Raw genomic sequence first — 25,965 nt, forward strand, 5'->3', positions numbered from 1 at the left:
AAGCATGACAATGTTGGCAATATCAGAACCTCTAGTTAAAACTTATATTCTGACATAACCTTTGTAGACCTAGCCTGTTATTATTATTATTTAAAAATGTGCTGTCAATCGTATGCCATGTCAAACCCAATGTTCCTACTCAAATTGCCAATGCTATTGTGGCATCGCAAGAAAAATGTTATCCGTATTTACATGCACAAGAAAAATAAAGAATTTAAAAAAAAAAAAAAAACATTTACATTGGTTAAAAGGATTTTGGACACCTCCGTCTGGAAATTTTAAACCTAGATCCTTTATACAGACTTGCTGTTCTTTAAAAAGAGTATGACTTGTGGTACAATAACTGCTCTACGGAGACTTGGCTAAAAAGTAGATTTAAAACTGGGATTAAGGTAACCGGAAAATCCCAAATGCCTTCTGCAAGACACTGTCACATCCTACAGGAAGCCAGCATATGGAAATGGGAAGCAGGAGAAAGGTTAGAGGAAGACGAAGAAAGGCCATAGGGTGTGAGCTAAAGGCATTTTTTTTTAACCAAACCAACACCAGCAACCTCATGTTCTCAATTAGATTTCGGTATGGAATTTCATACACGATTATTGCAGTAAATTCAAATTGAAGTCAAAATTTTGGCCAAAATATTTTAACTGACAAAGGTCTGTGCTAGAAGAAGGGAAGACTTGTAGTAGATGCACATACTAGATTTGCAGTTACTGCAAGCCAAGATTTCATATAGCCACAAAGAAAACATGCAAATCAAATTATATGCATATTTTATTTTTGTAGGTATATCTACTAAATTGTCCCTCCCCCCTTCATGGAGTGTGTTAAAAAGTGGAAGCAACCCATAATCCATTATGTTCGACAGAACAGCAAAGCACAGGTCATATTTGGTTGAACTGACAGACAATGTTGCTTTTCCAAAATGGTGGCAGCGTATGGGAAATTTAGAAATCAGTAAAAGGTTCAGTTTTGTGACTGCTTCTTTTTAGCACATTTATAAATGATCTTGCGATTGGCATTGAAAGCCATGTTTCAGTGTTTGCAGATTACACAAAACTTTATAAAGTAATAAAATGTGAGCAGGATATTACTTTGCTGCTGAGGGATTTAGATAGATTGGGGGGACTGGGCACTAAAATGGCAGAAGAAATAAGACCACACCTTGAATATACTGTGCTATTTTGGGCACCTGTTCTAAAGAAGGATATCATGGCACTAGAAAAAGTGCAGAGACGAGCTACAAAATTGATAAAAAAAAAAGGAATGGAGCATTTTAGTTAAAAAGAAAGCTTAACCTTTTTTTTTAATCTCTTTAGTTTGGAAAAACGGCACCTCAGAGGGGATATGATAAAATTATACAAATATATTCGGGGCCAGTACAAACCATTATCTGGAAATCTATTTATAAACAGGGCTATACATAGGACACGAGGTCATGCATTTAGTCTGGAAGAAAGGAGATTTCATCTAAGGCAAAGAAGAGTACAGTAAGAGCAATAAGGATATGGAATTATCTGCCTGAAGAGGTGGTTTTATCAGAGTCAATACAGATGTTTAAACAGCAATTGGATAAATACTTTCAAAAACATAACATACAGGGATATAATTTCTAGTTAATGGGGTAATAGCTGCTTGATCCAAGGAGATATATGACTGCTATTTTGGGGTCAAGAAATAATTTTTTCCTAGTTTGTTGTAAAATTGGAAGTGCTCCAGACTACGTTTTTTGCCTTCTTTTGGATCAACAGCAAAAACATATCTGAGCAAGGCTGAACTTGATGGACGCAAGTCTATTTTTAGCTATGTAACTTGATTTTAGAGGGGAAGAAAACAACAAAGGCATATTTAGTTTAGTTTGTGTCACTCTTCTAACAAAATTTGTTACAAACCAAAAGTCACATTCTGGAGTAGATAAACTGAAATCCTTGGAATAATGATCTGTTTATGGGAGATTAAAAGTCAGTCAGCCAAACCCTGTAGGACACCGACCTTAACAAGCAGCGTGGCCAGAGATCACATCACATAAAGGGCAGCGGCGAGTTTCTACTTTGATGAAACTGGGAAATTATTTAAAATGTAATACTATACAGTGTATTTATTTTGGATTTCTAAACCCCAGTTGGAATTCAGGAAGCCAGGGCTGTGATCTGTCCAAAGCTGCGGTTTCATTATTATCTTTAACCGTTTACACGTTACAGTACCATGATATATATCCTGGAGAGATCCCCCGCCACAATATTCCATGCAGATCCACAGCTTTTCCCGGCTGGTAGAGAAAAGAAAAGAAGAAGAAAAAAAAATTAGATCTCGTTTTTTGTTTTTCCAATAAAGGCAGAAGACAATTGGCCAGTTTGTGACAGACTGAAATGAAAGGCCATGAAACTGCTTATGAAAACTGCACAATGGATCTCAGCTCAGCATTAAACACATCTTGGAAATTCCCCCTTAGCTTCGGGCAGTTTGGTGGAGATGTAAGGAAAATGTGTATAATGCTCAGAAACACATGTAGCAGCTGCGTGTCTCCAGCACACATTCCAGCAAACATTCCAGCCCAGCGTAATACCACGTGGAAACACACAAGTGCCAACGAGCAAAGTTTTGTCCCTTCACAACATTATTTTTTTCCAGGATCCTTGCAAAAATCTTCATTCTGTTGCAGAGGAGGATTACGACCTGACAGGGTCCTAGGAATGTTACCAGTTTTGGGACTCTTAATACTTCTCATAGGATGATGACAGACAGATGCCCAGAAACCATGGATTTGCATCGCTCTTAACACCTGGGCCCTAGGTGGACGCCTAAGGTCACCTCGGGGTTAATCCGGCTCTGTTCTATTGAGTAAGGCTTGAAAGAAATTTCTGTTTTCTAGTGTGCAATCAATTAATCATGGCCAACAGGGCTCAAGTTTCCACTCGTCACTAGCCATAGTTGAGTGTAAATTCTGCACTGGCAAGTAACTCACCCTTGGTGATCCTTCAGGCTTGCAATGGCGAGGAACTTTTAGAACCTGGCTAGTGTAGTGTAGGACTTGAAATTTAAAGTCCCGATAGACAAAATTACTCCGTAACCACCTTGCCTGGTAAACTGCTTTGGCATTGTAAATACACAATGTTTGCAATCTTTCGAGTATCACTTTGCACATTCTGTTGGCTAGGACTTCAAAGAAAGAAAATAAAAAATAAAAATAAAAGTATGGGGTGCAAAGAAATGACTCCTAACACCAGCACACATAGGCAAAGATCATTAACCCCTATATAATCAGCCCCAAAATAACAAAGGATGTATACAAAAATAAATAATGCACAGCTAAACATTGTATTGTTACACTGTTTAAAATAGATCTTGGTGTTAAAGAACTATATAGTGGCAGAGGAAAGTTCAAAGGCTCCAAGTTGGGAACTTGGCCAAATCTTGAGGGTAACCAACAGGGTTATTCACTAAAGTGTGAACTGCTGTGAATTTAATGTCAATTTCAAATTTTAGGATAAAAAAATAAATTTGAGTGAAAACATAGCAGACTTGCAAGTTTCTTTCCCATTTGGCGATTTTGTCCTACATTTTGAAAATCACTTTGTATTCTCACCTTTGTGAATACATCTGTATAAGTCTCCAAATCGACAAAATAAGTTTTCACTTTCAAGTCAGTGGCCAAGTTCCATGAATTAAGCATCGGCCAATTGGCTGGAACCCTGGACAAAAGAGCTCTTTGGTTTGGCATATTCTCGATGCTTAAGGCACACAGTGAGGGACTTCCTTGAGGAGTAGATCTTTGAGGATGGGGCTACTTTGCTGGGTCTTTCGGCCATTGCACAAACATTTTTAGCTAAGATCACCTCCATTTTGTTTTCTTTCCCCATGTACTGCTTTTCTTGTGAGGGTGCACAAAGCCTAAAAATAAGATGCTAATCATTTCCACCAAACGACTATATGTCTGTAGAATTAAAGTGGTCTTTATTAGTATGCCAAGGTTTTAAAGTAAATCACTGGAGGAATTCTAGTGCCTATTTGAGGTACAGGTTTCTAACCAGCAAACTGCATACAGACAAATTACCATTTGGGGGAAAACAACAACATTATTTACATTACTATGGCTGGAAAAGTATAACTGAATCTTTTTGGCCATGCAAAATAAATGGAATGTAATATAAATGTATTTACCAGAGATAGCTGCCGAAGTACGCCACGATATTGAGGTGTTTGCATTCTTTCACCATGAAAATTTCTTGCTGGATCAGGGAGAAGTCGTCACCTGCAGAGAAAGTGCAAGAAACGGACTGTCAGTGAAGAAACGAGAGAGTAGATGGCTAGCGTTACATGGGCTTGAAGACTCTTCTCTCACTGCACTTACAGCAGGTAACATATTTGAATGCTACAGGAAAAGTGAGGTTTGTGTTATACATTCTATAATTCATCGGTTTATCTATTATCCATGATTTGACATAAGGACAAAGCGAACAAACAGAACTAGCCAAGATTCTACAGGATTCTAACACCGTTGCACTATGTATCATTGTGCTACAGACTACAGGCCATTCTACAAAGTATACAGTTTGATTCCAATTTTTTACTTGCAGGGTGACTCCAAACACAACGACCACATCTGCTTTTAGAAGTGGTCATGGAGCAAACTAAGTACTGCACATATTGAGATATCAGCAATTTTGTGCCGGGGAGGGGGAGGCCAATTCAACACAAGCACACATGACTAATGTTAGTTCTGTGCAAAAATGACATCTGTCGTCAGAATGAACTGCGGGCTGGAGACAAGTGTAATCAGTTTGTTCACTTGCAGGCAGGGCTGTAAGTGCGCCTGCAAGTAGAAATACTATAACGTGCTTCAATGAAGTCTACCAACTCCCTCCCTCATGTCTGATCTGTCTCACTACATCCTTCGCTAATGACACCTCTATCCCTCCAGAATTCCCCCTACCTACATTATAGCCTGTTCCTTCCACTCCCCATTTTACTTGCAGTCCCTGGTTCTGCTCTGGCTGGAAGCAGTCTTTGGATCTAGGTCATCTGCTCTGAGTGGGAGCGTATCTAGGAGGTGGGCGGGCTTAGCGTCAAGATGAGCTGTCATCAGCTCACTTCGACACTTGTGAACACACACTGCACGTATGCGTGGTGTAGCGTAAACTGCTTTTGATAAAGATGCATTGAATTCAATGCTCTATTAGAAGAAACCGAGCTCGCAACACATGCACAAAAAAACAACAACAACAAAAAACATCATTGCTTTTCAACGAGATGCATTTGATTGGACCATGGAGCCAAAAAAGGATGAAGTGCTGTGCTGCCAAGAAAAAAACCAGGAGAACTTGATTTGACTATATATGCAAAAAAAAAAAAAGGGGGTTATCTGCTAAACTAATAGAAAACATGAAGACATAGCATATAACTGTGTGGATAATGAGCCACAAATGTTGTATTCCCAAATGGCCACACAACATTTGTGGCTCATTATCGACACAGTTATACGCCATCTTCTTGTTTTCTTGTGGTTTAGGAGATAACCGCCTAATTTTTTGCATATATATTTCGTGGAAGACAGGAGGAAGTCTTCGGGGTACCTTTGGAAGTTTCACCTTGCACAGGGAAGTTTCTGCCTGCTAACATCTCATTTGCACTAATTGCACTTCTTGGTTTATCTTGTTTTATCTAAACTTGATTTGACGTCAAGTTCAAGACAAGTTTTTACCTTACAGTTCTTTAGTGTAAGATTTTTAAATTAATTAAACAAAAGTTTTAAGTCCACTAGAAGAAAACAAAACTAAAACACAACTGGAGTAACCTTTTAAAGAGGAACTGTAACTTCTATGGAATTGACACCACAGAATAAAACACTGAAAAAAATAATTTTTCTTAACCTTATTTTTCCACAAGATACGGTTTTCTTTTAATACAGCCAACACACACACACACACACACACACACACACACATATTACAGAAAGGATGCACACACGTTACAGCCGACACACTCCACAAACACTCATTATGCCAAGCCACCACACATACACAATGGGGTAGGACAGAGGGTGAGACGTTAAACTACAAATTCTTGAAAATTAAACCCAAATGACAAAAGGGGAGGCAAAAATAGCTAGTTGTGACTATAGTAGAGTTGGAGAATTTTCCAAATCAGCTGTTTCTGTACACTGTTTTTCCATACACGGATTTTCTATTTGGATGTAATACGGTAAAATTCTGAGTTTGTCAATATGCCTGCCAACGTCCAGGTCTCAGCAGAATCCCCAAACTTTCTAATCTGAAATTATTTTGCATCAGGACAAGTAAATTGGACTGCCACTTTAGCCCCTTGGACAAGTACATTATTTATTTATTTTAAATTTCACAACAAAGAATTTGTATTAAATATTTAACAAATTGCACTATAATCCAGTTCAGACAAGACAAAGCAAGGCTAAACATTGAAAATATATATAAACATCATTTAACCCCTTCATGACGCTAGATGGACATTTCCCGTCAATTACTAAAGTTAACCCCAGATCGCGATCACAGGATTAACGCTCCTCCAGTCTGCCTCGGTATTAATATTTTAAAATTATATATTTAGCTAGCTGCGGTGGGTGGACATTAGTGGAGAATTGGGGGATTTGGCATAAGGCTAGCTAGGGGTTAACATAAAAAAAGTTAGAAAAACTTAAAAAAAATGTTTTAATAAAAATTTTTAAAACGTTTTAAAAAATCCCAGCCCCTTTACCCAGTCCTAATAAAAATTAACCCCTTCCCTGCCAGTTGATCACTGCCTACAGTGATCAAAATACAGATCACAATATTATACGGTGATCGGATTTATTTTTTTTAACCCCTGAGGGTTAACTTTTTTTTTTCTTTTTAACCACTGAGGGTTAACTTATTTTTTTTTTTTAACCCTCAGGGATTACATTTATTTATTTATTTAATTTAAATATTTCAAAATTATATATTTGGCTAGCTGGGGTGGGTCGGAGTTATGGGAAATTGGGGGATTTACGGTTAGTGCTGCTTACTGCTAGTTCGGGGTTAACGGTAAAAAAAGACATTTAAAAAATGCTCATTACCACTACACCTGGAACAAACTAGCGAAAAAATTGTCCCACACTAAGGTTCAAAATATGCCTTTTGAAATACCATGGGGTGTCCTCTTTAAGAAATGGTATGCCTTCATGGTGTAGTTGGAATATGTAGCCTGCTAAAGTGCTCCAAAGTGGGACACGGACGCATTAAAACCCTCCATGAAAATTCACACTTAAAATCCTGAACTTGTTATGTCTTTTACAACACTATAACTTCACAAAACAGTGTCCAGGACATACATTGGGCATATTGTTTTACTCAGAAGATGTAACTGAGCATAATTTGGGGGATTTTATGACAGAGGCACTTATCAAGTGTAAAAATACACAAACATTGACATGAATTGGTAAAAAAAAAAAAAATGGTGACAAGTTAAGGCACAATATACACCATATAAGATACCCTGGTGACAAGTTAAGGCACAATATACACCATATAAGATACCCTGGGGTGTCTGCTTTATCAAATGGAAGCCCTTTGTGGGGTTATTTGAACAGTCAAACTGGTTTAATATCCCAAAATGAGACATAGGCCCATCAAATTCATCTATGAATATTCTAACTATAGAAACTGAAATATGGCATTGTAGCTTCACAGAATAGTGCCAAAGGCATATAATGTAGCTGAACACAATATGGGGTTCTGTGAAGGAATAGCACACACAAGCTTTACGAAAAACACATGACCAAAACCTTGTTATATGTGTATATGCCAAAATAGAGGGGGGAAAAAACAAAAAGACAATTTTACTCCAATATTTAGCAGAGATCGGCGATGAAATGACTAAGTTAAAGGTGTCAAAATAACCTTAGGCAAATAGCCTGTAATATCTACTTTATATAAATATATACTTTTCTGTGACTTTTTTGTTTTCTGTGATGGCGACTAAAGCTACAAGACAAACATACAAACTTCTAAAAGTGTTTCGCATTGAAATTTTATTTCTTTTATTTTGTGTCCTGTAACTTTCAAAATAAGCAGAAATCCTACCCATATTATATAGTCTATAAATCAAGACACATAAATGAATTTATTTAAATTACCTTTCGTAAGATGGACATATTATTCACACGCTATTATTGCGAAAACTGTGAAAAAAAATGTTTTCACCCCCCCATTTTTTATTTTATTTCTTTTTTATACATTTATATGTATACATAAAATTAAAGCCCTTAGATATATTATGTGTTGGTGCAATAGATGACAGGGATGCAAAGTGAACACAAACAGCAAAAAAAATGTGAAAATTGCTTGTGTCCTTAAAGGATAACTATAGTGTCAGGAAAACAAAGTGGTTTTCCTGACACTATAGTGCCCTGAGGGTGCCCCCACCCTCAGGGTCCCACACCCGTGGCGCTGAAGGGGTTAAACCCCTTCAGCAGCTTACCTTATTCCAGCGCCGGCTCCCTTGGCGCTGGTGACCTCTCCTCCCCCGCCGACGTCAGCGGAGCAGTCAATAGGAAAGCATTTCTCAATGCTTTCCTATGGACGCTCTGCGCGATGGAGGCATAACATGCCTCCAGCGTCGCAGATGCGCCTCTAGTGGCTGTCCAGAAGACACTAGAGGCTGGCTTAACCCCAAATGTAAACCTGCAGGGTTAAAACCTGATGGACCTGGCACCAAGACCACTTCATTGAGCTGAAGTGGTCTGGGTGCCTATAGTGGTCCTTTAAGGGTAAGACAAGCTTGTGAAGCTGTGTCCTTAAGGGGTCAATTTCTCTTTTTCTCTGCATGCTCTCTCTAGAACAATGACTGACGTGGATCCAATTACGGAGGCATCCAGAGGTGTGGATTTCTATGTGTAATTTTATTTTTGACACCCCACAAATACACGTTGGTTACACATAGGCATAGATAATACAATGTTAAATATCCTGGAAAGTAAAAGATTCCCCTTTATTAACGCTGCAAATAAAAACACGTCAGGACAATCTATCACTAACGGTTGCAGACGTTCTATCATGCCAGAAGATTTTGGAACTCCTGAAATACACAGAGACTGCCTGAACATCACATGAAACAACTATATAGGAAAAGTTAGCCATCATTGTCCTAAACGGCATATTTTAAATAATTCACTAACTCATAAGAGTAATTTAAAACAACAAAATTAGTGACTTAGTAAAACAAAGGAGCGACAGCACATACTTATGGTGAGCTTGTCATAGCAGTAATAACATGTCAAATTGATCTAACCACTAAGTGGCAATACCATACCAGGAGTACAGGTGAACAAACAAACAGAGGGAATAAGATAGGTCATTCTATATGCTCAGCACCGGCATTGAAGATCTAGGAATGTGAGGACGAACTCCTGCAGGGCTTTTGCCATCACATCCAGTAACCCAACTGTCAACCACCAAAAAGACAAGCAGATACATTTCAAATACAAAAAAGCGACACTTGCATGAAATACCACATCGAACCTTCCCATGCGACCAGCCATGGTAAGAGAGCCATTTCTTGCGCCAATAACAGGAACACTAGATTTAGATAGATTTAGGGCTGTTTTAAGTGCTTAACCCATATGAATGACAAGACTTGGAACATGTTGCAAAAAAGAACTAACTGGATACTCCATTGCCCAAATCCAAAAAATAAATAAATAATAAAAACCACTCTTTATTAGACATACCCTAGATGAAAATATGCATGCATTTCAGAAATCTAAAGTGCTTTAAGGGTCCTCTTAAGAATGGCAACTCAAACATTATGAACATGATCCAAAATATAGAACAGACACACAATGCTGGCAATTCAGCAACAATACTCAAACGGAAGCCTAGCATGATGCCTGGATGTGGGGCTTTAAATGTCTCTTTTTTCTTTTGGCACAGTGCTCTGCATGAGGACGTTCAGCGTCAGATTTTTCCCCATAGGAAAGCACTGAAAAATACTTGGTCCCTTTCAAGTAACAGATAAGTGTTAAAAGGTAGATCTCTTAATTAATGTTGTTTACTGAGGCTACTTTAGGAAAGAAATGAAGGGTGTAACTTATCCAGATAGAACGTAAGATAAGGAGGATGAGCAGAAAGACGCTTAGCTAATGTAATAACACATAACATAACGACTTAGCAGAAACCGTGGCCGAGGAGCACCAATAGCTCAAACGCCAATTGGAAGACATTGAGGACAGATCGAGGAGGAACAATGTCGGCTTCAGGGGGATCTCGGAAAATGTATCAGTGGCCGCCCTGACTGGATACCTCTTGGGACTGTGCAAATCCTTACTGCCAGACGTTGCAGAGGGTGAAGGGCTCTTGGACAGGGATCACCGCTTACCACGGCCCCCACGGCTCACCCAGGACACACCGAGAGATTTGTTGGCGAGATTCAACTACTTTAAAATGAAGGATGCACGGCTAGGAAACTACCCAAAGCTACCGGATCTCTATGCTGGCATCCAGCTGTATGCGGACTTATCCGCACTAATCATGAGCCGTAGAAGGGAATTCACAACGGTGACGAAGACGCTGAGGGATAACAGCATACAATACTGGTGGGGATACCCCACAAAGATCCTTATATGGAGAAACGGGAGGAATTATGTTGCAAACGAACAGGCAGGCGCCTCCTTAAAGAATGGGGACTATTCCCTTTGCAAGCGCCTGTGGAACTGGCTGCTAAATCACGAGACGCCTCCAGAGAATGGCAAATGTCGAGATCGGCCAACAAAACCAATAACAACTGAATATATAGGACTCTTACACTGGCATGCTAGCTTGCAGCTCGGAGGAAGCACGCAACATATCCTTTACAACTTGATTGCTGGTGTTAAAGGAATGCATAGGCCCAGGCAGGGTTGTCTCAATTTAGGTTACTGTTATCAATCTATCCTTATTTTTTCTTTTATGATAACTGCCATGTAAGGTCATGACCACGGGCGAGATTAATTCAAGATGATGTGAATAGCCAGAAGGTAGAATAAGCTGACTCCTTTAATCTGGTGGCGATGTCTAAGTGCTTGAGTTTAGTTGGGATAACTTGGTAATCACAGCTCTTGCTATTGCCGCCAACATACCTGAGCAGCAGGATAGCATACCATAGATCCCTTACACACTGGCGTGCACTGACAGGGAACGGTTAATACTCATATGGATGGTACACTGGACATACGGGACTCTTACACTGGCATGCTAGCTTGCGGCTCGAAAGCACTCAACATGAGTTCAGTTGGGGTAACTTAGTTATCACGGCTCTTGCTATTGCTGCTAACAAACTTGAGCAGCAGGAAGCATACGATAGCTCCCTTATACATGAGAGTTTATACCAATACTGAGGTTAAACTGAAAATTGGGTCACTATGCACCTCGCTCCGAACACGGAGCGAACCCCCACAGCTGAGAGCGGGAGTCAGAGCTGTGTGCCGGCTTGCGCCTCAACCACGTAGTGCGCCTAGAGAGGCGAAGGCGCTATGTAAATACTTTGGTTATGTATCATGTTTTTTTATGTTTACCCCAATACCTGAGTTCACATGTTATTGCTCGTATTCTTGCATACTGTGCCACATGGTTGATAGGTCAAGCACACACAAAGTCTGGAATGATGGATGACTCCCTTAAGATTCTCTCTAGGAATGTCAAAGACCTTAACAGTCCCCACAAACGCAGTCTAGCTGTGCACGAATTATCCCAATCCAAAGCAGCAATTGCATGTCTGCAGGAGACCCATTTCTGCATCCGGAACCCCCCTAAATTCCACATTAAGCAGTATACCCAAGCTTATCATGCAATGGCCAGCACAAAATTGAGGGGAGTCTCCATATACTTCCATTGAGACTGGATTTTCTCTCCAACCAAACAATACGTGCGCAAGGATGTGAGACTATTAATATTAGTGGGCTTGCTGAATGGTCTTCAGATAACCGTAGTGTCACTGTTCGCACCGAACGATACACAAAATCCTTCTTGAGTATGGCCTTCCGAAAAATTGACCAGTACAAGCTCGGTCACACTGTGATATGTGGTGACTTTAACTGCACCCTAGACACGCACCTAGACATGCGCAGGACCCACCACAAATTACCTAAAGCAAATCGATCTCTCTAGGCAATCACCTTTCTAGCCACCTACATACATATGACTATTATGACGTGTTGTGCAACCTAAACCCTCAAACGAGAGATTACACTTATTATTCGCAGATCTATATGACCTATGCCTTTTTGATAAACAAACTGTACCACACGCAGTGGGGGTGCACATTGGTCCTATTACCTGGTGCGATAACTGGAATCTCTGTAAGAGATTATTGAAGAATGCTCCTTTTTTGCTTTTGTTTTAGAAGACCATCCAGTTGAGAACCAAACTTACTCCCCTATTCGAATAGCATATGGCACAGAGTCAGCAGACCAACCTCTTGGCCAGACAGCCCTGCTTGCAACAGTAGAAAGTCCCATGGATTTTGCCTCCAGAAGAGCTTCTGAAGTCAAGTCTGCCAAGAAATCAGATGCCATTCTGATATTTTACAGACATTTTACTGGATCTTCTTTCTATTCGTCCCTATATACTTTTTTCAGTGAATCTAACCAAGGGCATTGTGCCTTGGCTACAGAAGAACCCGTAAGCAAGGCCTTACTAAAAAAAAATATATATATATTATTTATAAAGCGCCAACACATTGTGCAGTGCTTAACGTAGTTTCCGCTTTCTTGTCCATGGCATATTGCAACCCACTTGAGTCTCCAATAGGCAGAGCGGTCTTTTTGCCTAGCTGTGCAATAGGCACGTTGACTTTTGGAAGATCTTCTAATTTCTTATTGTCTTCTTAATAGAAAATATAGTTATAAAGTCTTTAAGAAAATTCTTTGTGGAGGGAAATCTCCACTCACTAAGCATGAGATCTTTAGAGTTAGAGTTAAGCGAAAAGGAATAAATTTTCTTATTTTTGCTTGGATCTATGTTTTCTTCTATATACAAAGACATTTCTTTAATGAATTAATGTAAGGGAAATGCTAAATCCTCATCAGATGAAGCATCTGAATCTTCAGAAGTGAACTTCCTGAGGAATTGTTCCTGGATCTGAAACTCTTCTCGTTTACGCGTCGTCTTCTTATTATTGACAACTGACGATTGAGCTGCTTGAATAGCTACTTAATTTAGATCATAAAAGGTTTGCTGGAGACTGGCCTGAAACCAAGGCAGGAAAGCAGAAACCTCAGATTTCTTAGATTCTTCTGCTCTATCTTCAGAACAAACATTACAGATTTTCTTGTGATGTCCATCAGGCATAGCCTGATTGCAGGATGCATACATAAGATGTTTGGACTTAGAAGTACATTTATCTTTTTACACAGGTTTCTCTGAGGTCTCAAGATTAAACTTGTGGGAAAAAAAATATTCAACTATTCTACACATGGGACAAGAGACTTAAAACAAAAGTATAAGCAAAAAGTCTTACTTTGTTAGGCCTCTGGCTGTGATGGAGAGCTGATAAGGGCACACACACACACACACACACACACACACACACAACAGAGCTGAAGAGCACCCAGCTGCTGGATTTAAATGGCCTCAAAGGCCTTCCTGTTTGACTCTGATCGCCTTGCGCATGCGCAGACTGGGTGGAGGTAATAAGAGCGTGGAATGCTGGTGCCTGGCTTGCATATCAGCACTCAAAGAGGGATTAGCCGCGCACACATACAGAGCTGCTTTCAATCACCGGCTGCAGCCGCCTCACTTAGCCTAAAATCTAAATATGTGAGTACTACCTACTTACCCTGCCAAATGCTTGTGGTGTTGGGGGTCTTTTAATGGAAGAGGAGGATGAGGAGGGGCTTAATCTCTTTTTTACATTTCTGCCTATTTTGCTGCAAGAAAATGCGTTATCCCTATTGTTGCACTGCCTCTAATGCAAGGACGAAATTGATAACTGAATGACGGTCAGTGAAGAGTTAATTAAGTTCCAAGCTGTCCCTATGCGCAGAACAATATTGGCGTGCAGTGTTCTTACACAAAGTGAACAAGCCCGGACGTGCTACAAAATGATTTGTTTACGTAGAACTCATCATTGCTCCATCAACTGAAAATAATTTCCCTCCCAACGCCCAAACAATACCGGCTGAGCACACCGTGACTACGGTCTCACAGATTATGTGGCCTTTGCTTCATTTATCATGAAAAGCCAAGAGTAATGGGAGTAATTTGGAACACTCTAAACGTTAACACTACAGTTGCAACAAATGGCAGGACCAGGACAAGCAGACTACCAGGAGGGCGGACACAAAATATTGGGTAACGGTCCTCATATTCAGTCACATATAGCTTGAGAGGATTTGTCCCCCCTGCCCCCAAATTCTTTATGAAGATATTTTCCAAAATAAAAAAAAGCGGGGTAAAGAAATGGTGATTGAAACATTCACGGGCAGTATTTTTGGTTTGGTACAAAATGTAAGTGTAGCGTAAAGAGCAGACATTGTTATGTACATTCTGTATCTCATGGTACCAACAGGTAGAATTGGTGGAAAGTACATTAGTCAAGGCTCCTTTATGGGCATAAAGCCGTGACTTTGGCCATAGACAGCTGGTTGAACAGGAATCGGGTATGCCAGTACCACTAGGGCAGAGATCAACAATTCCCATGGTTTTGTGAGACCGTTCAGCCCCCAAGCTGACCGGCTGCCTGAGAGCAGAGGCGGGCGGCCGGCTCATGAGGAGCTGTGGGAAGCAGGCAGGCAGGCTGGCTGGCGGTCAGGCTCATGGAGGGCTGAGGGAAGCATGTTGGCAGACTGAGCACGGAGGTGGCAAGGGAGCTGTAATCTCCCTGCTCTGCACTCTTGCGCGCCCTCTAGTGATGCCGAGAGCCGGAATATGACGTCACTTCAGCCCTGGCATCACTAAACGGTGCAAGACAGTGTTGCAATATCAGTGTGTGTGTCTGTGACTCTGATTTGATACACACACTCACTGACAGTGTGTGTCTGTCTGTCTATGAATGTGTATGTTTAGTGGCCAGCCCCCTCCAATCACACGGGAAAGGTGTTTTTACTTCCTTTTCTCCGCACGCCATGCTGGCGACGCCGCAGAAGGCCCGTCCTCCATGGCTGAGATCATCAATTTTGACGATCTCAGCCAATTCACTGCTTTCCTGTAGGAAAGCATTGGGAGAATATTGTGCGCATGAGCGGCAAAACGCCACGCTGCTCCAATCAACTTCTCCACATAGAGATGCATTGAATGTGTCAATATGGGCAGCATTAACATAGGTAATGCACAGTGTGCAGGAAGCACCTCTAGAGGCCGTCTGAGTGACTCACTTTTGACTGAAAAGACAATGTTTACATCGAAAAGCTTGCAAGGACAGGATAAAGACCTCAGAATAACTACATTAAGCTGTAGTGGTTCTGGTGACTATAGTGTCCCTTTAAGAATTGTTTTTTGATGCTTAAAAACTACAGGTTGTAACAAATTTTAATTAATTAATTAATTATAGTGCAGGAGCCCACATTGGGCTGCCACTCCATAGGATATCCTAATTAAACTCCTACTTAACCTGACATTCTAGTCTAGTGTCTGTTCATTATTAGTGATTTTTTTGTTCACTAGGGGTAACCCCCCCATTCAGGAGATTAGTTATATTATACCTTTACTCTCTCTTGCTATATCTGACAATCAATACCTGCAGAGGGCAACTATTTACAGCGTAGAGCAGCTAAATGAATGGAGCAGCTGCAATGTTGGTTTGAGAAAATAATATAAATCACATCTCATTATTACGAGCATGGAGTTATGGGATACAAACTCTTCACTTTTGAAGGTCATCACGTTCAGTGTAACACATAGCATGGCAACGCCAAATGAGGAAAACACCACTGGGTTCAATGCTTTGCAGTGCGCGATTTCTGCACATGCACCAGAGGTCCGCATTTGATTGGACATGAAACAATCCAGAGGGAAGATCTCATGCTGTGGTGGAATCTCGGTAAAAATAAATTTAGTAGGCCGAGATTACCACGTGGCATGTGTACGTGCATATGCTGACGTATCGATCAGTTGGTTGCACGAGGCAAGATACGATCAGTAGTGTACGGAGCATGTGCAAGAATACAGGATATAGTATTCCCCCTCCTCCATTGTGCTGGACAAGCCATGCGGTCAAACAGGAAGTTAATTCTTATTTGTGTTGATTGGTTAAGAGAATGTGCGGGTGGAGCTTAATATGGGAGGAGTTATATGCCTATATAAGGAGCCTGCACTATTGTCCGGGGCTCAGACTTTGCTGTATTTTGGTGACGCTAGTCCCTCTGAGTCCCGATCGGTGATCCAATAAAGAATCTCTTCCTTCCTGAAGAAACCTGTGTCCATCTCTCTGTGCTTGGCTTCCGTCAGTTTCTCCGGTATCATTTGGTGCATTGGCCGGGAAGCTCATCGTTCAACGGTAGCTGAGAGGCAGAGGCGTGAGACGGTCTATCTTTGCCCACGTTCTCTACGGCTGCACCCCTGAACTTCTGCGTGGACCTCCCTTCGTCTCGGCGCCACTGGTCTGTTGTCCAGGAGATCATCGGCCTCTACGTGAGAAGTGCTGGGGTGTCCCCGTCGATGAGTGTGAACTCAGGTTCAGGAACGAGGAGGTAAGACAACTGCTGTTTTAGACGGCAGGACCCGCTAGGGGTATACCGATTGTGCGGTAGGCCCAAAGGGGTTTTTGAATCTGTATCTGCCCCCTCTGTCGGAGGGAAGGAGCGAAGGCGCACCGCTCGATCGAACGCTCTTTAGTCAGACCGTTTGATTTGGTTAGTCAGGCAGGGCGCTCTGGTGTAAAATAAGCCCTAGCCGGACACCGGTGTCTTGTCTAGACTAGCGTTCTAGGGTGTATATTTTGTTCGCTAGGTCGGAGGGACCGGGAGACTAAGCGGCGTCTGTGTAAATCCGGTTCGCTAGTTCTCATCCTATCTGGGCTAAGTGGGAAGGCGTGTAAATTTGGAACCCACTAGACTTTTGATAGTACGACTAAGAGGCGTCTGTGTAAATTCGGTCCTCTAGCTCGTTGTATAGTGCGACTAAGAGGCGTCTGTGTAAATTCGGTTCTCTAGCTCGCTATATATGTGGTGATTGGGCAGTGTGGCTAACCAAAACGTATGTAGATTGTTTTTAGGTAGTCCATTCAAGGTACTGGCCAATAGTTTAGTTGGGAATTGTAAATGTGTTAACGATTGTTTTAGTAAAGTGTATATCTTGTTAGATAGCGCGAGCTCAGCCGTCTAGCGAGAGTGTTAATAGTGTGTTGCTGTATTATAGTGCACGGTACCATAACCCTGTATATTTACTGACACTGTATAATAAGTACTAATCATTGTCGTCCATTGCATGTTTAACACCATAACCACTAATAATTGTATTGTGACCTTAACTTGTGCTTTGACCTATGCTAACCGTACTGTAACCGCTATTTGTAAAAGACGATGTTACTGGGGTGTGTTATAGACGGGTAATTCATATATAGAGAATTATAGCGTGGGTGACTGTACAGTTACGCCAAAGGGCATAATATTGATTATATAGTGACTGGTGTAACAGCTGTGTGTGTACGGGAATTCCCTGAGTGTTTATTGTTATTGTGTACGTTTCACTTGGTAACCGTACCACGTGGTGCTGTTGCCGGAGGAAACGGGTGTGACTGTTGAATAGTACGCGTGTATAGTATTCGTTGTCGACGACGTTCCATTGTTAAGTATGGGTGCGTCGCAGTCAACGATTCCGGATCCCTTAGGATGTATGGTTAAGAATTTTAAAAAGGGATTCAAAGTTTGTGATTTTGGGGTAAAGATGTCTCCTGTACGTTTGGTCACTTTGTGTACTAGGGAGTGGCCTACTTTGGTTGCGGCATGGCCGCCACGTGGCAGTTTGGATCCAACTCTGGTACAGCGCTTACACGTGGCTGTATCAGGTAGGCCTGAACTTTACGGCCAGTTTCCTTATATTGACTGTTGGAGACAGGCCGTAAATGACTCGCCAAAATGGCTCCGGACATGCCACGAGGAGCAGTGTCGCCTCATGGTAGCTAGGACTTGTTCGTCCACTAGGACTGGTGTTAGGCCCATTTTGGACACGCCCCCTGAGTCCGAGATCCCTTTGCCGCCCCCTTACTTTCCGTTAAGAAGAAGTGACGCAAACGCAGGAAGCCCTGCACCCCTCCCCTCATTACCCTCATCCACTTCCGCTTCCTCCTCCAGTACAGGATCCACCCCCCCTCGTACTAAATCTCCCCTTCCGGAACCAGAACCCACCCCCATTAAAAACGAATATCCTGATTTGGCGCCACTTCAGACTTCCGGTCAAGCTTCATCTAGCTCGGCCCGAAGTGTTCTATTTACCACCTTTTCCCAAAACCAACCTCCCACATCCCCATACCCTATCTCTCCCCGACCGGAACCCATGACTGACGCCTCTCTACGTAGCCCCATCCAAACCCGACAGTTGACTGGTGCCCAACAATTAAAGCACTATCAGATGCCTCTTCGCCTAAATCCCGGGTCAGCTTATCTCGATGCCGCAGGTCAAATGGCACACGCTGACCCAGTCTTCGTATATGTCCCATTTACCACTACCGACCTTTTAAACTGGAAGACCCATAATTCCTCGTATACTGAGAAACCACAAGCCATGACTGATCTGTTCACCTCAATAGTACAGACGCATAATCCGACATGGGCTGATTGCCAGCAGTTACTAATGACTTTATTTAATAATGAGGAAAGGACAAGAATAAATCAAGCAGCCATTAAAGCATTAGAAGATAGAGCCCGTGCTTTGAACCAAGCTAATCCAGCAGCATGGGCCGCAACACACTATCCCAACACTGATCCCGATTGGAACGTAAATGGTGCTGATATGGTTCAACTCAGAGCCTATAGAGACGCTATAATTGCTGGCATGAAAGCCGGAGGAAAGAAAGCCATTAACATGTCGAAGACAGTTGAGGTGATCCAGAAAAGCGATGAAGCGCCTAGTGTCTTTTATGACCGATTATTGGAGGCGTACCGCTTGTACACCCCCTTTAATCCGGAAGACGCAGACAATTCCCGAATGGTTAACTCCGCCTTTGTCAGCCAAGCATACGGAGATATTAAGCGCAAGCTACAAAAGTTAGAAGGGTTTGCAGGTATGTCAATCTCCCAACTAATGGAGGTAGCAAATAAGGTTTACATGAACAGGGATACAGAAAACAAGAAAGAGGAAGAGCGCAAGATGCGTAAAAAGGCTGATATGCTAGCGGTAGCGATCGCAGGCGTAGATAGACGGGGCCCAGATAGAGGCGATAGTAAGTGGAATGAGGAACCTCTAAGTAGAAATCAGTGCGCTTACTGTAGGGAAGAAGGGCATTGGAGAAATGAGTGTCCGCGAAGAGAACAGTCTGAGAGAGACAGACCTAGGACAGGTTACGGAAACTTTAGAGGCAGAGCGAGAGGTAGAGGAGGCCCCGGAGGGAGTAATGGTTATAGAGGGAGTAATGGGAATAGAGGAAGTGTTAGGGAAGACAGGTATATTCCAGCAGCGCAAAGGTCCCGCGATAGAGAAGGTAGGGACTTCGTAGGATTGGCTGACACGGTCATGGAGGACTATTGATACCGACCGGGCTCCATCCCCCTTGGTCGAGCGGAGCCTATGGTCGATGTATCAATAGGGGGGAAAAGGAGTGCGTTCATGATCGACACTGGTGCTGAACATTCAGTGGTGACTAATCTAGTTGCTCCTCCATCTGGAAGGACTATTACTGTGATAGGAGCAACTGGAAGAAGTGCTGAAAAACCGGTTCTTAAAAGTCGACTCTGTACATTGGGAGGCCATGTAGTAAAACACCAATTCCTTTATATGCCTGAATGTCCAGTCCAATTGCTGGGACGTGATATGCTATCAAAATTACAAGCGCAGATTACGTTCCTACCAAATGGAACAACATCTTTAAAGTTTAATGGACCTTCAGGTATTATGACTTTATCCGTACCAAAGGAAGAAGAGTGGCGACTTTATACAGTGTTGACTAGCCAAAACCCTAGGAGTGATGAGACATTGTTTAACATACCAGGAGTTTGGGCAGAGAACAACCCACCAGGACTGGCCTGCAATATTCCACCAATAAAAATTTAACTGAAACATGGGGTTTATCCAGTGAGCCTAAGACAATATCACATTCCGCAGAAGGCTAAGAAGAACATCCAATCCTATCTGGATAAGTTCATACGGTATGGTATCCTAAAATTCTGTACTTCCCCCTGGAACACCCCATTGCTGCCTGTTCAAAAGCCCGGTACAGATGAGTATCGACCTGTGCAGGACTTAAGAGCAGTCAATGATGCGGTTGTTAGCATACATCCAGTTGTACCCAATCCATATAACCTGCTTGCTTTAATTCCGGGCGGGGCTTCTTACTTTACAGTCTTAGACCTCAAAGATGCCTTCTTTTGCCTCCGAATTGCCGCAGAAAGTCAATGTATTTTCGCTTTCCAATGGGAGAACGCTGTAACAGGCTCAAAACGCCAAATGACTTGGACAAGACTGCCCCAAGGGTTTAAAAATTCACCTACCCTATTTGGTTCAGCCCTAAGTCAAGATCTACTGGATTTCGAGTCTATCCCAGGAGAGTGTGTATTGTTACAATATGTAGATGACTTGTTGATAGCAGCAGTTACAAAAGAAAAATGTCAGCAAGCAACGCACGATCTACTACACATTCTCTGGAAGGCAGGATACAAGGTGTCTAGAAAGAAGGCTCAGTTGTGTTTGCCAACTGTCAAGTATCTGGGATTCCATATCTCTGAAGGTCAAAGGATTATGGGGCCAGAGAGAAAAGAAGCTGTCTGCCAAATACCAATACCCAAGAATAGAAGACAAGTGCGAGAATTCTTGGGGGCAGCAGGCTTCTGTAGGATATGGATTCCCAGCTATGCGATACTAGCAAAACCTCTGTACGCAGCCATCAAAGGTACAGAGCACGACCCCTTCTTATGGACCCAAGAACAGCAAACGGCATTTGAAGATGTGAAGAAGGCTTTGATGAGTGCCCCAGCATTAGGTCTACCTGATCACACACGACCATTCTACTTATATGTACACGAGCAAAGAAGAATGGCTGTGGGAGTATTGACACAGTACTTGGGATCATGGCAAAGACCTGTTGCATACATGTCTAAGCAATTGGATGCAGTGGCCAGCGGACTTCCACCTTGTCTAAGAGCCGTAGCTGCAGCCGCCCTGCTAGTAGCTGAAGCCGATAAACTCACTCTGGGTCAAGAACTTTATGTACGAGTCCCACATGCAGTACAGACGTTGTTGGATTACAAAGGAAATCATTGGTTTAGTAACAGCCGTATGACCAAGTATCAAGCAATGTTGTGTGAAAACCCAAGAGTGCATTTAGAGACTGTAAACACCTTAAATCCGGCTACCCTTTTGCCACAACCTACTGAAAGTCAACATGATTGTTTGGAAGTAATGGATGAAGTATTTTCAAGTAGACCAGATCTTCGTGATTTTCCCATCCAGAACCCCGATGTTCAATATTACACCGACGGCAGTAGTTATGTGAAAGAAGGGATCCGCTATGCAGGATATGCAGTAACAACAATAGACAAGGTGATAGAAGCTCGGCCACTGGCGAAAGGAACATCAGCACAAAAGGCAGAATTAATAGCACTAACACGAGCGTTACAATTGGCTGAAGGTTTAAGAGTGAATATCTATACGGACTCTAAGTATGCGTTTTTAACCACTCATGCCCACGGAGCTTTGTATAAAGAAAGAGGACTACTGAATTCAGAAGGCAAAGAAATCAAGTACGCAGCTGAAATCCTACAACTATTGGAAGCAGTGTGGGAGCCGAAAGAAGTCGGTATCATACATTGTCGAGCGCATCTGAGAGGAGATGGTGATGTAACCAAGGGAAATCGGATGGCAGATAGTGCAGCTAAGCGTGCTGCTGAATCAGGAAGACAGGAGTATGTGGGGCATATAGCTGCTCTAATACCAACCCCACTGTCTCAATGGACTCCAGTTTATACAGCTCAAGAAGAGGAGTGGTTAAAGACTGAACCGGGAAAGTATCTGGAGAATAAGTGGTATCAGCTAGAAGATGGAAGAATAGTTATACCAGCATCGCTAGCGGTAGAAATTGTCCAAAATTATCACAACGGGACACATTCTGGGAGAGACAGTACTGAAGAATCTCTTAGAAAACATTTCTACATACCAAGATTGTCCAACTTGACTCAGGCCATTGTACGTAGATGTGTAACGTGTGCTAAGAATAATGCAAGACAAGGACCAGTAAAGCCACCAGGAGTCCAGTTTATGGGGGGACTCCCCATGTCCGATCTACAAATAGACTTTACAGTGATGCCTAAATCGGGTGGACATCGTTACCTGCTGGTAATTGTGTGCACCTATTCAGGCTGGGTAGAAGCATGTCCTACTCGTACAGAGAAAGCAGGAGAAGTTGTGAGATTCCTGCTACGAGAAATAATACCCCGATATGGACTACCCTGTTCTATAGGATCGGACAATGGTCCAGCTTTTGTTCACCAGTGCCTACAACAACTGACTCATATGCTTGGTATAAAGTGGAGGCTTCATACTGCATATAGACCCCAGAGTTCTGGTAAGGTAGAGAGAATGAATAGAACTATAAAGAACCAGTTGGCTAAAATGTGTCAGGAAACCCAACTTAAGTGGAACGTTCTCTTACCTATAGCTCTATTGCGAATTCGCAGTACCCCTACCAGAAGGATGGGCCTCTCTCCTTTTGAAATTATGTATGGGCGACCACCTCCCGTACTTGGTAACTTAAGGGGGGATTTGAGTCAGTTGGGAGAAGGAATTACCCGGCAGCAGGTTGTAGAGTTGGGTAAGACTATGGAGGAGGTACAGAAATGGGTACAAGATAGATTACCTGTGAATATTTATCCCCCTGTTCATAGTTATCATCCAGGAGACCAAGTGTGGATTAAAGAGTGGAATAATGTACCGTTAGGGCCCAAGTGGAGAGGTCCTTATGTTGTTCTTTTGTCTACCCCTACAGCGATAAAAGTAGCAGAAGTGACTCCGTGGATACATCACTCCAGGGTTAAACCAGCAGCAGTCGATTCTTGGCAAGTTACAGCAGATCCAGAGAATCCCTGCAAGATCCGGTTGAAACGCACTACTCAGTCGGAGTAACGAGGAATTATTGTGGATTACAAATTTTATTGTTACAGGTGTGAGTGAGAAGGCCATAATAAAGCCTGTCCGCTTACCATCACATAGTGTATAAGCCAGGAAAGTCTCGAAGGGACACCTGTGAAGACGAGCAGAACTCCATTCCCTGCAGCCCTCACATCCTGGAAGCTGAGGTTCCATCGCACGGACGAAGACTGAGGATGACGGCGAAAGATGTGCTTTTGATTGTGTTTATTTACATGTGTTTTTATATTCAGGAAGGTAGAGGTACCGACACTCCTAGCTGTGAGGTATGCATTAAGACTACGAGAACAGGTAACCATATTTCCCAAACCCTAATTTGGCATTCACAATACGAGTGTAAAGGAGATGTATCGAGATGTAGATACCTAAATATAGATTATAGTGTGTGCCATTTAGGAGTAGGAGAACCTAAGTGCTTCAGTCCGGAGTATCAACCTCGTACAATTTGGTTGACTCTCAGGAATGGAGATCCTCAGGGGACCCTAATTAATAAGACGGTGTTAGAATCCGTACATTCTTCGGGTGTTCTGCTATTTGATGCGTGTAAAGCAATATCGAGTGGTAGAAAGCCGTGGAATGTATGTGGGGATCTTAGATGGGAGAGGACGTATGGGTCTAACGATAAATACATTTGTCCCAGTAGCAAAAATAAATATGTGAGTCCTAGATGCCCAAATAAAGACTATAACTTTTGTCCATATTGGTCTTGTGTGGGGTGGGCGACTTGGGGACAGACAGTAGACAAAGACATGATAGTGACTAAGTTGCCGACTAGCCCATATTGTAAGTCTATGGAATGCAACCCAGTCCATATACTTATTAATAACCCCGACAAGTTCCTAGATAAGTATGGCAATTTATTTGGGTTTCAGATATACGGGACGGGTTTAGATCCTTAGACATTATTGTTTATAGGGATAGAGACTGATACGGTATCCTCCCAGACTCATCAAGTATACCATTCCTTTTATGAAGAGATGAGTATAGATAATAAGATCCCCCATAACGCTAAAAACCTGTTCATCGATCTAGCTGAAAGTATTGCCGGTAGTCTTAATGTTACCAACTGCTATGTGTGTGGAGGTACTAACATGGGAGACCAATGGCCTTGGGAAGCAAAGGAGGTAATGTCCGGTTCTGAGGCAGTTGACCAATTAATATCTACACAAGCCGATTATCATATGAGTGTTAGAGGTAAATCTGAGTGGAGATTAAAGACCTCCATCATAGGTTATGTTTGCATAGCAAGGAAAGGAATAATGTATAATACTTCTGTAGGAGAATTAACTTGTCTAGGGCAAAAAGCTTATGATGATGATACAAAGAATACAACTTGGTGGTCGGCTTCAAATGTCTCAGAACCATCTAACCCGTTTGCTAGATACGCCAATTTAAAGGATGTGTGGTTTGATCTATCCATCACATCTACCTGGAGAGCCCCAGCAAATTTGTACTGGATCTGTGGTAAGAAAGCCTATTCGGAGTTGCCACAGGACTGGGAAGGGGCATGTGTGTTGGGTATGCTCAAACCATCCTTCTTCTTGTTACCGATTGAAACAGGTGAGACTTTAGGTGTTAAAGTGTATGATGTGAATCATAGGAAGAAAAGGTGACCCATAGAGATAGGTACCTGGGAAGATAATGAATGGCCTCCCCAGCGTATCATAGACTATTATGGGCCAGCCACGTGGGCTGAGGATGGTACTTTTGGTTATAGAACCCCTATTTATATGCTCAACCGTATTATAAGATTACAGGCGGTGGTTGAGATTATCACTAATGAGACATCACAGGCGCTCAATCTTCTAGCGAAGCATAACACCAGGATGAGGACAGCAGTCTACCAAAATAGATTAGCCTTGGATTACCTTTTGGCAGTAGAGGGAGGTGTATGTGGGAAGTTTAACCTAAGCAATTGCTGTCTTCAAATAGACGACGAAGGGCAAGCAATAGCTGAGCTTACTAGCCATATGGTTAAACTAGCGCATGTGCCTACTCAGGTATGGAAAGGGTACAATCCAAGTAGTTGGTTTGGTAGCTGGTATGAGTGGTTTGGAGGGCTTAAGGCAGTGGTAGGTGGAGTCCTACTGATTTTACTGTTGTGTCTACTCCTACCGTGTCTTATACCCTTAGTAGTTAGGTCTGTGCAAAGCCTGATAGGAAGTATAGCAGAGAGGAAGGCTGCTGCACAGATAATGGCAATATATAAATATAAGGCTTTAGATCAAGGAGAACCAATGCAGGAAGATGAGTGTTAAAAGATCCACATCATAAGATAAGTCTGGTCTGGTTCAAGGTAACTTGCGGTGTAAGCAAACCAAGGTTAAGTGATGCCTCAAGTAATTGTAAAATATCAAGAGGCATCAAAGGGGGGAATGTGGTGGAATCTCGGTAAAAATAAATTTAGTAGGCCGAGATTACCACGTGGCATGTGTACGTGCATATGCTGACGTATCGATCAGTTGGTTGCACGAGGCAAGATACGATCAGTAGTGTACGGAGCATGTGCAAGAATACAGGATATAGTATTCCCCCTCCTCCATTGTGCTGGACAAGCCATGCGGTCAAACAGGAAGTTAATTCTTATTTGTGTTGATTGGTTAAGAGAATGTGCGGGTGGAGCTTAATATGGGAGGAGTTATATGCCTATATAAGGAGCCTGCACTATTGTCCGGGGCTCAGACTTTGCTGTATTTTGGTGACGCTA

The 25,965-nt window shown here is 42.3% G+C and overlaps 1 protein-coding gene across 1 annotated transcript in view; it reads right to left on the reverse strand.

Annotated features, from left to right (window-relative positions):
- MAP4K5 (mitogen-activated protein kinase kinase kinase kinase 5) overlaps positions 1 to 25,965 on the reverse strand; it is a 146,912-nt gene that overhangs the window by 46,713 nt on the left and 74,234 nt on the right. Inside the window, exons 3-4 of the mRNA XM_063438987.1 lie at positions 4,162 to 4,252; positions 2,205 to 2,269 (exon numbers count right to left, since the gene is read on the reverse strand). Of these exons, the coding sequence (XP_063295057.1) occupies positions 2,205 to 2,269; positions 4,162 to 4,252 (156 nt within the window). The remainder of the gene's footprint in view (positions 1 to 2,204; positions 2,270 to 4,161; positions 4,253 to 25,965) is intronic.

The sequence above is a fragment of the Pelobates fuscus genome, chromosome 13, assembly GCF_036172605.1.
Source record: "Pelobates fuscus isolate aPelFus1 chromosome 13, aPelFus1.pri, whole genome shotgun sequence".
In the NCBI taxonomy this organism is placed as follows: domain Eukaryota; kingdom Metazoa; phylum Chordata; class Amphibia; order Anura; family Pelobatidae; genus Pelobates; species Pelobates fuscus.